Source organism: Rhineura floridana, chromosome 10 (genome assembly GCF_030035675.1).
Source record: "Rhineura floridana isolate rRhiFlo1 chromosome 10, rRhiFlo1.hap2, whole genome shotgun sequence".
NCBI classification, from domain to species: domain Eukaryota; kingdom Metazoa; phylum Chordata; class Lepidosauria; order Squamata; family Rhineuridae; genus Rhineura; species Rhineura floridana.
In genome coordinates, this window is record NC_084489.1 from 79,138,005 (window position 1) to 79,151,385 (window position 13,381).

The following is a 13,381-nucleotide window of genomic DNA, read 5'->3' on the forward strand; positions in this document are numbered from 1 at the left end:
TCTTCAATCTGAAAACTCCACTGTTTATGCATAGTCTGGCACTCTGAGTGGATTGTTCATTGTGCATAACCCAAACCACCAAACGTGTGTGTTTCATTGTGCCTATAGTAAATAGATTTTTGGGTTTAGGAATAGGAAATACAAATTTCAATCTCTAGTCAGCTGAAAAGTTTACTGGTTGAGTTGGACTAAGACACTATCCTCCTAATCTAACTCTCACATGAAGATTGTGAGGATAAATTAAGGAAAAATGGAGAACTCTATTGGTGGGATTGATTTTAAATACAAAATAGATGTGTGTTTTGTTTTTCAGCAATGTGCATATTGCAAGCACCTTGGAGCCACTATCAAATGCTGTGAAGAGAAATGCACCCAGATGTACCATTATCCCTGTGCTGCTGGAGCAGGCACTTTTCAGGACTTTAACAATTTTTCCCTTCTCTGCCCAGATCACATTGACCAGGCTCCACAAAGATGTAAGTAGCAGTAGTGAACTAAGGCTGCAATCCTAACCACCCCTTGCCTGGGAGTAATCCCCACTAAATTCAATACAACTTCCCCCCACATAATTGTGATTATGATTGTGCTGTAACATGTAATGGTGTAATAAAGGTTTGAGACCACATATTTGGCTAGTTATTTCCATATGTGCCCTTGAGAATTCTTTTACTTCAATTACTTGCCCTATACTGCAGTGTCCCATGCCAATTCTGATTCTTCTCCACCCCTCCTTCTCCTATTCTGACTTTCCCCTCCATCTCACCACTTCCACTCCCAAGTTCCAACCTTCATTAAGCTGCCGACTCTTCTTGGCTTGTTATGCTCTGAGGCTCTTCTGCTTCTCTACTGTCCTGCTTCTATCCTTTCTTTTGTGGGCCCTTCTGTCTGTCATGCCTTTCTCTAGGATCTGAGCAACCCAGTCAGTGCAGTTGTACTCTTTTGTCTGCTCTAGCTCTCTGTAATATTTGGACGGCTAAGTTGATCATTGATAGAATGTTTTCCCTTAGGGCCCTACAGTACAGAGTCAGTGTGAACCCTATAATCATTATATTGAAGCTCTTGCCTACTCATACCTGCAGGCCTTCAGGATTGAAGGGCACAAAGTGGGATAGAAAATGGGAAAGGCTCTACAACAAAGGAGGCAGAAGCAGGATTCAGGAGTGTGGATGTATGAGCATATAGGAAGTATTCAAACTTATAAAATAAGTTTATAAAAATTATATCACAATATACATCTGTGATGTAATAACTACATATATAATACGTAAAAATTGGCTGTTGACAGTTTTCTAATGAATGCTGCTTTCGTACAAGAACAGTAGTAGCATTCACCAGAATGTAGTAAAAGTGATTTAGGAGGGGGATGAATGAAGAAAGAAGAGTAACATCAAGCAAAAAAAATATGCATAAAAATGTAGATGTGGTCTGCAATTTATCATACTTTTAAACAGGAGTGGGGAACCTTTTTCAGCCTAACGTCTGCATGTCCTCACAGGCGACCTTTCAAGGGCCACATATCAGTGGTAGGCAGGGCCATCTGCAAATATCATCTTGTCCACAAAAGTCAAGTTCTATACATATACATACTTGCACTCCTCCATCCAGACAAGTAACAGCAATTATCACAGTTCAGGGACACATTACAGCCAGGCAAAAGCACTTGATGAAGATGCAGAGCAGGGCTAGTGATGGGTGTGGCCTGGGGAAAATCTGAAGGGCCATATAAATAGCCCTGGAGGGCTACATTTGGCCCCCATCTCTGAGGTTTCCCCCCACAAGGGTATGTTATTGGTTCTTGTGATGAAATAGAATACCTGCAGTGCTGGGCATAGTAGCATTTGAGTAAGTCAAAATAAATGTAAAATAGGAGATCGCTGATCAGCTTTCCTGACATTTTTTAAAAAGCAAAACTTAAAATCAGCAGTGGATAAGCCCAAATTGGATTGGGACATCAGCACTGATAGAGGAATTTTGAATCCTCCCCCCTTTATACCTTCTCTTATTTTTCTTGCTTTTTATTACCTTTTATTTCTTACTCATTTGGATTAATAGCAGAAGATAAACACCTCAAGGGAAAGGGTTAAACTCCTCAGTGCCACTTCCCTGGTACAATTCCACAGCCCACCCCTGCCCCACACCATTAGTGCCTTTTAAGTTTGAAAAAAGTCAGGAGAGCCTATCACAGATCTCCCACATTTAATCTCTTTTGGCCCGAAGCCTCATTGAGATCAATTATCTGTTGCATTGTTGCTTTATATCTCAATGAAAACACTGGTTTTATTGTGTTTCCTGCAACATTGATACAATGTGGCTTATGAAATCATGTTTCAGACAAACTGGAACAGGTTCAGAGGAGGGCAACAAGGATGATCAGGGGACTGGAAACAAAGCCCTGTGAGGAGAGACTGAAAGAACTGGGGATGTTTAGCCTGGAGAAGAGAAGGCTGAGGGGAGATATGATAGCACTCTTCAAGTACATGAAAGGTTGTCACATAGAGGAGGCCCGGGATCTCTTCTCGGTCGTCCTAGAGTGCAGGACATGGAATAATGGGCTCAAGTTGCAGGAAGCCAGATTTCGACTGGACATCATGAAAAACCTTCCTAACTGTTAGAGCCATACAACAATGGAATCAATTACCTAGCGAGATAGTGGGCCCTCCAACACTGGAGGCATTCAAGGGGCAGCTGGACAGCCATCTGTCGGGAATGCTTTGATTTGGATTCCTGCATTGCACAGGGGGTTGGACTTGATGGCCTTATAGGCCCCTTCCAACTCTATTATTCTATGATTCTGTGATTCTATGTTGCTATTATCTGTTCTTACACCCTTATGTTAAAATAAATATTTTATTTGGTGGTTCAGTAAATGATACACTGGCAATCTGACAACATGCCCAGATTTATCAATATTTAAGAAAACATTTTAAACCTGTATTTACTCTGTTAAAGGAGGAGTTACTGTGAGCAGTTCATGTCCTATTGATGACCAGGACAAAATTCCTATTTGTTAGATGTACCATATTGTATCATTTATTACTTATCTTTCATACATGAATAAAAAACTGAATTAGGGAAAAGAGCCATGCTCCAGTCTTTCTCTATTTGCAGACTTTCATTCTAGCTTCTGTGACTAGGATGAAGAGTTACAGCCAGGGAAGTGGCAGGGAATTCATTTTTCTCCTTTCCCATCCTGCAGCTCTTCAAACTAACTGTTGAGAAACTAGGGAAGAAAGCCAGGCTGCCCTACTTTTGGCTCATTTGTGGCCACTCCCCCCCACCTTGTCCCCATAATTCTTGATATATTAATAAATTATTGTTCCTCCTATGCTGTTTGTCTTTTAAAAGTAACAGTATGCATTCTTCCATAGTATTTTGCCAGTTTATATAATCCTTATGTAACACTGGAACAATGGGATAAACATTTATATAATTGAAAGCTCTATCTGAGTTTATTTTTTCCAACGTCAAAGGAGGTATGGTTCCTCATAACATGATGCAAAATCCTTCTGTTAATTTACAGCAAAGGAAGAAGCAAACTGTGCGGTATGTGATAGCCCTGGTGACCTCTTAGATCAACTTTTTTGTACTACCTGTGGCCAGCATTACCATGGAATGTGCCTGGATATACAAGTGACACCTATAAAACGGGCAGGTTGGCAGTGTCCTGATTGTAAAGTGTGCCAGAACTGCAAGTAAGCAAAACTAGACTTTGGTTTTATTTGTGCTGATTTGTAACACAAAGGCTTAACTATCAGAACTAGAGGCCTTTCTGAAAACCCACTTCAGTTCTGCAACTGATGGTGTGTGCTTCCCCCACAAGAGTGGGGCCTGTGATATTTGCTGCTGTTGGGCAACAGGATGCAACAAAGCACATTGCTCCAAGGGTAGATAATTACAGTGGAGTGAGATGCCTTACCCTGCAGGGTATGAACTACGACCACAGTCTTCAAAGTGGGAGGTGGGCCTCCTTACCAAACGATGTGCTATTGCTGGAGGAATAGAGAGCTCTTTCCTGAGCCCTTCAAGCCAAGTTTATGCTTGTTGGTTGGAGACAAGGTTGGAACAGTGCAAATGCTATTGTAGATTGACAGTGAAAGGGTTACTGAATTTCAGGATCCTTGGACAGGACTCCTAAAGATGTCTGGCTGAGCCTTCTTTATTTGTCATTCTATTTGTCATTGTTTTTAAACTGCTTTTTAAAAATGTGTTTTTAAATTTGTATATTTGTTTTTAATGTTTTTAATTGTTGTAAACCGCCCAGAGAGCTTCGGCTATGGGGTGGTATACAAATGCAATAAACAAACAAACAAACAGGCCTGCAGTCACCAGAGCCTTATAAATGGAGGCAAGATGCTTTGGGAGTTTAGAGAGGAAATCCCCATAAAGTGGTGATATTTAAGATGGAGAGTGGGTACTATTCAAGATAGAAATGCAGATGTGAGGCAACCTTGCAGTTTATTTTAAAGTATTGTCCATGGTTACAAAAGGTGTGAGAGAGTTTAATTAAAAGCTGTGACCTTTTTGTTGTTGGATGGGGAGTAGGTCAGCACTTAAACAGGTATATGGGAGTGACCCTTGCTTTCCACTAGGCATAACGAGACCTGATTGGTTCAAAAAATGTTGGATATGGCTTCTTCGCTCTTCAGTGAAGGGTGGAGAAAATATGCCACTGGGAATGTTGGTTCTTGGTACTGGAGGTCCACTATTAATTGCATATTCTCTTTGTTTACTGACCAGAACCATTGTACTATAGAGCCTCTGGTAGAGTTGGTTTGAGAGAAGGTGTTGAAACTAGTGCAAACCAAGGGTCTTTCCAACCTACTTACTTCCCGTTTACCTTTCACTTATCCTATTATCTGGGGCAACTTCAGCATATAGGGCAAAGATTTGCTTAGTATTTCATAACTTCCTTAAAATTGCAGCAGTTCTATATATTTTATCTTACCTTTCTATCATTAGTTACTTTATATTTGTGAGGGTCTGTGTGCATCATCATAGTCTAAGATGTTGCACTGGTGCAATAGCATTACATTCAGTAGAGCCAAGTATTAAGATTCAAGTATGGCTCTATATTATTAGATGTGGCTTGAGGCTTCAGCATTTTTTTTATCTAACTCATTTTACAGCTGATGTGTTGCTGTTTTGTGTTTCGCTACCTTGCTGCAAGGTTTTTTAAAGTATTGTCCTTCCCATACAGCAAGACTTAAACTGCTAACCTGTTTCTTAGGCATTCTGGAGAAGACAACAAGATGCTTGTGTGTGATACATGTGACAAAGGGTACCATACTTTCTGTTTACAACCGATTATGGACTCTGTACCAACAAATGGCTGGAAATGCAAAGTGAGTTTAAACAAATTTTAAAATTGGAAGTTGGCAGCATAAGAAGTCTGTTTTTATATTATTTTGGCCCATTGAACTCAGTTCAACTAATGAGTAGCTATACATAGAATTTCAGGTTAATCTCATGATTTTCAGTTGACTTTTACCTCTTTGTTAAACAGATCATAATTGATCAAAACTTGATTTTTGTCAAGATATGAACATATAGTTGCAACATTTTTGTAACATGTATATTTTCTCAGACTCTGAGAATTTAACACCCGTGCCTAAAGAGAATAGCCCGATAGTTAAGATTGTTGATTATGTTAACAGATGTAAGCTTTATTTTAAAAAAGTTTGCTTGTTTTGCTATAAATGACATTTCTCTGAGACACATTACTTATTTTCCTTTCTAATATTCTATAATTTTATTGGCCTTCCAGATGGGGAATTTATTACACTCTGGTCAGATGCTTTTCATATTACATAGAATCTGTGCCAGCCAATCAGATTCCTGGAGCTTCACAGCTTCTAATAACTGAATTACATTTTTTAATGGAAGGCAGCTATACTTAACTATTGATTAACAATATATGGTATTTAATATGTTTCCAAACTGGTTTGGCTGGAGGGGATACATTTAAAAGAATAAAATGCTTTTAACATAAATGTATATTTCCAGCATATAATCATTTTACTTGTGTAAAGGAGACCCTTGCGGTTGGAAAAACCCCAAGATATAATTCATATGCACACTAGTACAGTGAGGAGGGAAGGAGGACAAGAAGCAGAAGAAGTTGAACTTGCTCTTCTTTTGCTTCCCTTGCATATTGTAATGTTAAGAGACAGTAATAACCAGGCTTCATTCCATGGTGAATGAAGCCTGGTTATTGCATCAGGATGCAACAAAGCACATTACATTGTTGAACTACAGCTTTCATAATCCCTTACCATTGGCTATTTTGGCTCGGGCTGATGGGAAATGGTGTCCAGCAACATCTGGAGGGCCAACAGGTTAGTCACCCCTGATTTTAAACAAAATAATCATAATTCTTTAAATCAGCAAGAAAAAACGGCTGATTTAAATCATTGAATTTTCCATTCATAATACTTCATATATTTCCTAAACAGTGGTGCAAATCTACCACTAAACCATGTTAATTTACAGACTATCATTTACATAGCTATTTCATTCTGACAATCAGACCTTTTGCATGCTTCCCCTCTCTTGTTAACCTATAGAGAAAACATCCTTAAAATATCCCTTATTGACTCTCTTTTATGAGCAGCACATACGATAGTTGGTCCAGCCTTATCCTCACAAAAAAAAAGCAAACAAAATGAAATACCCGTGACTGATAGGCAAAAGCTAAATCTGATAGTTACTGGGCAGATGTAAGCAGTTTATTTTCACCAGTTGAAAATGAAGTTCTTATGTTTGGTAGGTAAAATCCAAATACTTATATTTGAGAAATGATCAAATTGGTTCTTCATTTACATAGAAAATCCTCCTTTAACTCTATATCTGGAGGCATTGATTCAATTTAGAGATTAATTGTAGGGCTAACATAGCCTTGTCAATATGCCACTAAAAGTTACCAGCTTGCTGAAAAATTTACTAGCCTGTTAGGAGCTGGCAGAGGAGAGACAGAGCTGCATTTCTTTGTTGGGCACAGAGACTTCCCTCTTCTAGGATCCCACTTGATTCTATGCTGGGCACAAAAGAGGGACAAATCATTCCATCCTCCTCCACAAGCTTGCTTGCTCAGCTGCATGCAATTCCTGGTCACCTATCCAGGCTGATGCTGATCCAGGCTGGTGCTTAATGGTGGTTTAGCATGTTTATCTCCAGATAATTTAATATTAATGTAGTTATTTTTATGAGGAACTTAGCATTTTCATTTCTTTGTAAAAATAAGATCCAATTTGTTTTTAAAAATTTGAATTTTCTTTATTTTGGGGGGAAGAAGTCAATATGTCTGTCATATATACTGTGCCAAACAAGTACACTAGTGAAAACACTGGATTATTCCAAAAATTTCTGGCACATTAGGATTGCTTTGGCATTTCATCTTCTTAGAGAATCTGCACCCAGTGACTTTGCCAGAGGGTTGAGGCTAATGCCTTTCCTGCTCAATTGCTATGGATAGCAACAGCATTTGGAATACAGGAAGCTGCCTTATGCTAAGTCAGATCATTGGTCCATGTAGCTCAGTATTGTCTACACTGACTGGCAGCAGCTCTTCAGGATTTCAGACAGGGTTCTCTCCCAGCCCTACCTGGAAATGCTGGAGATTCAGCTTGGGACCATCTGCATGAAAAACAGATGCTCTGCCACTGAGCTGTGGTCCTTCCCACATAAACTGAGTATGTGATATAATAATCTTTATAATCTCACACACTTAATTTACTTAGATAATTGTTTAGTTAGAAATTATGAGATCTGTGAACATAATCTTATCAGCATTCTAACTGGGAATGGATTGGGGAATGTTTCTTGTATGTTGACACTGCTAACTTGTCTTAAAGGTTTCTCTGTGTCCCCCAGAGTGACATTCACCTGCTTTCTTTGCACTCAACATTGTCTTTTAAGTATTATTTCCAAGATACAAACAAGCAACAAAAAATTAATCTTTGCTTTGAGAAGAGAACGTTTTGAAATATGAGTTTCCTCAGATTTGTGAAGGAATCAAATGCTGTTTCACACCCCATAGCATTTGGCTTTTACAAGGGGGAAATCTCAATTTTCTCTGCAGAGGAGCATGTATTTATACAGATTATATTTACATGGTCAAGATTTAGCATATAGTTCAATTTTCATGAAGGAAAAAAGTTTGCTTTTAGTTTCGTTTTCTGCATAGAAGTATCAACAAAGTGTTCCTTGAAGGTTAATAATCCCTTTGATGGTCTTTGCATGCAGACTGAAGTTTCTGTTGGCAACTATGCCCCACAAAAGGCATCCTTGTCAAGTGGAAGTGCAAGTGTGAAAATGTTCATTTGGGCTGCATTTTGAATAGCTTGTGAGCTGTTTTTGCATGTTAAACTTCATAAAAATGAAAATTTAATTCCTCTTTCTGTCAGTGTAGAACACATTTGCCAGTGATTGTTTTAGATGTGATAGAATAGTATGATAAACATACTGTTTTTTCCCTCTGTTTTTTCAGAACTGCAGGGTATGTGCAGAATGTGGCACACGAACCAGTAGTCGGTGGCATCACAACTGTCTTATGTGTGACAGTTGTTATCGTCAGGAAGACAACTTGCATTGTCCTTTCTGTGAAAAATCCTCCTGCATAGATTTACAAAAAGACAAGTTGCGTTGTCATATATGCAAAAGGTAAGAAACCTAACTGCCCTTCTAAATTAACCCTCTTGCTTGTTTTTAATGACTCTCAATTTTTTTGTTAAGGTTTATATAATTTGTCTTGGTGCCCCCCTGTTGCTTCTAACTTTGATCTACAGAAGGCACTTTTCATTTACTGCAGTATAATATGCACATCAGCTATTGCCTACTCATCATGAGACTTGTCACTAAGGTTCTCAGTATCTTCTGATAAAGTCTATGGCAAAATTGGGATGCCTGTTAAGTGTATGGTTGTCTTGCTCTAGTTTCAAATGGAACTAAATATAGTTGGCTAAGTTTGCTTTAAGAATTATGTGCATGTACACAAAACTAATATCTTATCCATTGGGGTTGTGGCACATTGGATCAGTTCTGCAAGACAATTGGAGGCAAAAGCCTTTATGAATCCTTTATAGGTATTGACTTGACTTGAGGTGCTTCAAAATCTAGAAATACGTATTATAATGAAAGCTGGATTTTAGTGGGACATTTTAATAAATTAATGTAAATATTTTTTTACTAATGATTCCCTTCAGATGGATTCACATAGAATGTGACAAACCTCCCGATAGTGAACTGGATACTCAGTTAAAGGAATACATCTGCAGTCTTTGCAAACACTTAGAAGCAGAAGAAGAGCATGCACAACCATGTGATGTGATAGATACTGCCCAACTTCTTCCTGAAGCTAGCACAGGTAAAAGGCTTTCTTCTTTCATCTGTTCCGTGCCTGCTGTTTGTCCTTCATTCAACATTTGGAGAGGACTTCCTATACAAGATTATTGCTGTCAACAGTGCAGCAAAAAAGCACAGTGGGGAAAAAATAATTATCTTTTAAAATCCTCACTCTACATCATTGAGACTGTACACTAAAGACTTCCAGGACACAGTCAGAAAATCCTTAGCACTAAAACATCTTCCACTCCATTGTTTTTGACAATATCTAACTCAAAGCTAATTATGGCACCATTCTCATCTTTTAAAAAGGGGAACATGCTGCCAAGCAGAAGAATATTTTATTAAACAAGTTTTGCCATGGTTTGTACTGGAAGAAAAAATGTAGAATATATTCTTGTCTCGCAGCAAGACTGGCAATGCCATTTTAACAACAAAGAAAAATATGAAGCTATTATATGAAGGGAGTTATTTCATTCCATACTCTCAAGAGTTTACTTTTGTTCAATCATCCTAGATTTGAAACCAACATAAATGATCATTTCCTGAAACTCAAGTTTTCACTTTAATGATGCCAGTCTCCAAGAGGAACAGATTAGTTACTGAATTCAGCAGCACTCCAAGTTATTCTGCCATTTTGAACTTTGCAGGGCTTTTTCATATAAAAAGGGATATTCGTTGTGACTTTTTACAGTAATATTCTCTGTGGATCTCCTGGTTAGGAACAAAGAGTTTAATATTCTTGTAGAGGTTGTCTCTGTGCTCCTGCTTGCTTTTGTGTATTTTAATGAGTTTTTACTAGTATGAAAGTAAATTAGAGTTCTGAGTTTTTTTAAGTAGATTTCTGGTTAGGATATACCAAAGTGAGTTTGTGACCAAAGGCTAGATTATTAACTTGAGATGCTGGGTTTTATCCTTCATATGGTTAAAAATAAGTTTTACAGCTCAAATTGAACATTTTTTCTTTCTTTTCATTGGATCATAGAAATAGAATGAAAACTTCCTGTTTTATACTTTGATAAGACCTGTGGAGGTCAGTGATGGGTCACATTATTTCCAGGATCAGTCTTAAGTGGTAATGTTAATTTATACAAAAATAATGTTTCTGCTTTAATTCTGGCAAAATTAAAGCAGACTTAAAGGGAACATAAAAAGAACCTAATTCAGTACACACTGTAGGGCTCTTTACCCTGTCAGAAGTCTGGTGTCCCTGACCATGAAATGGACCATTGGTCTCACCTGAAGGGTGATTTTCACAGGAGGCCTGCCATCAAGCGGGTATCATAGCTCCACCTATCATCCGAAGGCAAGAATGTTCTGAAGTCAAGACTAGGGGCATCAAGCCCCTCCCACTCTCCAGTTCATTCACAGCGAGTCCAGAGAGAAGTATCTAAAAGTGCATGAAAAAAGGCCAACAGGTCTACCAGCAAGGACATAACATAATAGCAATTTCATAATAATACAACTCTAACATTGCAATATAACAGGATTAGAAGTCTTGACTTCACTAGCAAACCTAAACATAATAGCGTAACAGAAATGTATAAAAAACCGGAGAAAAATATCTAGGTATCCTCCAACTGGGAGGGTCGTGATGGCAGGCCTCCTGTGAAAATCACCCTTCAGGTGAGACCAATGGTCCATTTTCCACAGGAGTCCTGCCATCAAGCGGGATGTACCAAAGCAGCCCATATCAGGGAGGGACCACTCACATCCTAATCATCATTGAGAACCTGTTGCAACACCCGCCTGCCAAAAGAGGCATCAGCAGAGGCATAATGATCTATTTTGTAATGTCTTATAAACGAATGTGGGGTAGACCAAACAGCCGCTCTGCAAATATCAGCAAGAGGAGCGTTGGTAGCAAAAGCAGCCATAGTGGCTGCTGATCTAGTGGAATGAGCAGTTATCTTAGAGGGAATAGGAAGCTTAAGGGACTCATAAGCTAAGGCAATACATGCGCGCAACCAGCGGGATAAGGTGGAATTAGCCACCTTTTGCCCCATAGAACGTGGATGAAAGGATACAAACAAGGACTCAGTCCGTCTCATATCCTGGGTCCGAGACAAGTAGGTCTTGAGAGCCCTCTGAACATCCAATGAATGCCAAGCCTTCTTCAGAGGTTGGGTGGGATTCAGACAAAAGGAAGGAAGAACAATGTCCTGGTTGCAATGAAAAACTGAATTGACCTTGGGACATAAGGAAGTATCTGTCTTCAGTACAACAGAGTCCTTGTGAAAAACACAGAGATGGCGAGCAGAAGACAATGTGCCCAATTCCGAAACTTGTCTCGCAGAGATGGTTGCGATCAGGAACAGGACCTTGAATGACAATAGACGTAAAGGCACAGTCCTAAGGAGTTCGAATGGAGGGTGTTGTAAAGCCTGCAGGACCTTAGAAAAACTCCAGGAAGGGAAGCGGTGGGATACAACCGGCAAATGTAGAGCGGCTCCCCTCAGAAAACGTTTGATGAAAGGGTGCGAGGCAATAGGAGCACCAGTGGAGGAAACCGAGAGAATGGACGACAGAGTGGACGCATGTCGACGAAAGGTGTTGGGTCTAAGTCCCATCATCAGGCCCCTATGAAGGAATTGCAGCACTTGTTGTATTGTGGCCTGAGTAGGATCAAAATTCTGGGACTGACACCACGTGGAGAATGTCACCCAAGTATTCTGATATATGCGAGTGGTAGGTGGTCGTCGAGAGGCCAAGATAATGTCAATAACAGCGTCAGATAGACCTACAGACCTCAGATCTCCCCGTTGAAAAGCCACGCTGGTAGGCTGAGCCAATTGGGGTCCTGATGCCATATTGGACCCTGAATTAGTAGGTCTGGCGTGATTGGGAGCGTCCATGGGTCCATCACTGACATGGCAAGGAGGTCCAAGAACCACGGTTGACGGGGCCAATATGGGGCTATCAGAACCAGATTGGCCCTCTCGTGGCGCACTTTCTTCAAGGTTCTGGCTAGAAGTGGTATTGGAGGGAAGGTGTACAATAGGCCAGCCGGCCACGGTAGCGACAGGGCATCTACCGCTTCCGCTGTTGTGTCCAGGTATCGTGCGAAGTACCTGGGTAACTGGTAATTGAGACTGGAGGCAAACAGATCCACTGAGAAAACTCCGAACCGACGTTGTAGAAGATGGAATATGGTCGGATGAAGTTTCCATTCTCCCGGAACGACCTGTTGTCTGCTGAGCCAGTCGGCTTTCACATTCCAAATTCCTCTGAGATGTTCTGCTTTCAGGGATTTTAGACGTTTTTCTGCCCAGTCGAATATTAGGTAGGCAAGGTTCTGTAGAGAGCGGGACCTGGTTCCCCCTTGCCTGTTTAAATGAGATTTCGCACACGTGTTGTCCGTTCGAATGAGAACATGGTCCAAGGGGAACAGAGACTGAAAATGAAGCAGAGCTAATTGGACAGCTTTTAGCTCCAGCCAATTGATGCTCTGAGTCTGTTCAGCATCGGACCAAACCCCTTGAACGAACTGGGAGTTGCAGTGGGCTGCCCAGCCGATGAGACTGGCATCTGTGGTGACAACAGTCCTGTGGGGTTCTCTGAACGGAGTGCCCTGGCTGAGATTTTGGACCATCGTCCACCAGCGGAAGGAAAGACGCAGTGCCTGAGTCAAGGGGATTGTTCGATGGTGGGACCTGGCAATGTCCTGTTGAAACGGTAGTAAGGCCCACTGAAGTTGGCGAGTATGAGCTCGAGCCCATGGCACAATATGGATGGTGGACACCAACGTTCCTATAGCCTTTGTGAGAAGCATCACATCTGCGGTTGGGTGATACATCAAAAGCCTTGCTGTGTTTTTGATGGCTGTTATGCAGTCTGGGGACAAAAACACCATCGCCTGTAGGGTGTCTAACATTGCCCCTAGATGTTGAAGACGTTGAGTTGGTTGGAGATGACTTTTGTCAAAATTTACTAGCCATCCATGGGTCCACAAGACATGGAGCGTGAGGTCCAGATGGAGATGAGCCAGCTCCCTGGAATTTGCCCTTATTAAAAGATCATCCAAGTAGAGGTAGATATGCAC

General features: G+C 40.4%; 1 protein-coding gene across 11 annotated transcripts in view; it reads left to right on the plus strand.

The window, feature by feature from the left end:
- Nucleotides 1-13,381, plus strand: part of KMT2C (lysine methyltransferase 2C) — a 283,231-nt gene that overhangs the window by 125,417 nt on the left and 144,433 nt on the right. For all 11 annotated transcript variants that reach the window (XM_061587632.1, XM_061587631.1, XM_061587633.1 and 8 more), the window contains exons 7-11: nucleotides 314-476; nucleotides 3,521-3,692; nucleotides 5,228-5,342; nucleotides 8,486-8,658; nucleotides 9,201-9,361. In XM_061587632.1, coding sequence (XP_061443616.1) covers nucleotides 314-476; nucleotides 3,521-3,692; nucleotides 5,228-5,342; nucleotides 8,486-8,658; nucleotides 9,201-9,361 — 784 coding nt within the window. The remainder of the gene's footprint in view (nucleotides 1-313; nucleotides 477-3,520; nucleotides 3,693-5,227; nucleotides 5,343-8,485; nucleotides 8,659-9,200; nucleotides 9,362-13,381) is intronic.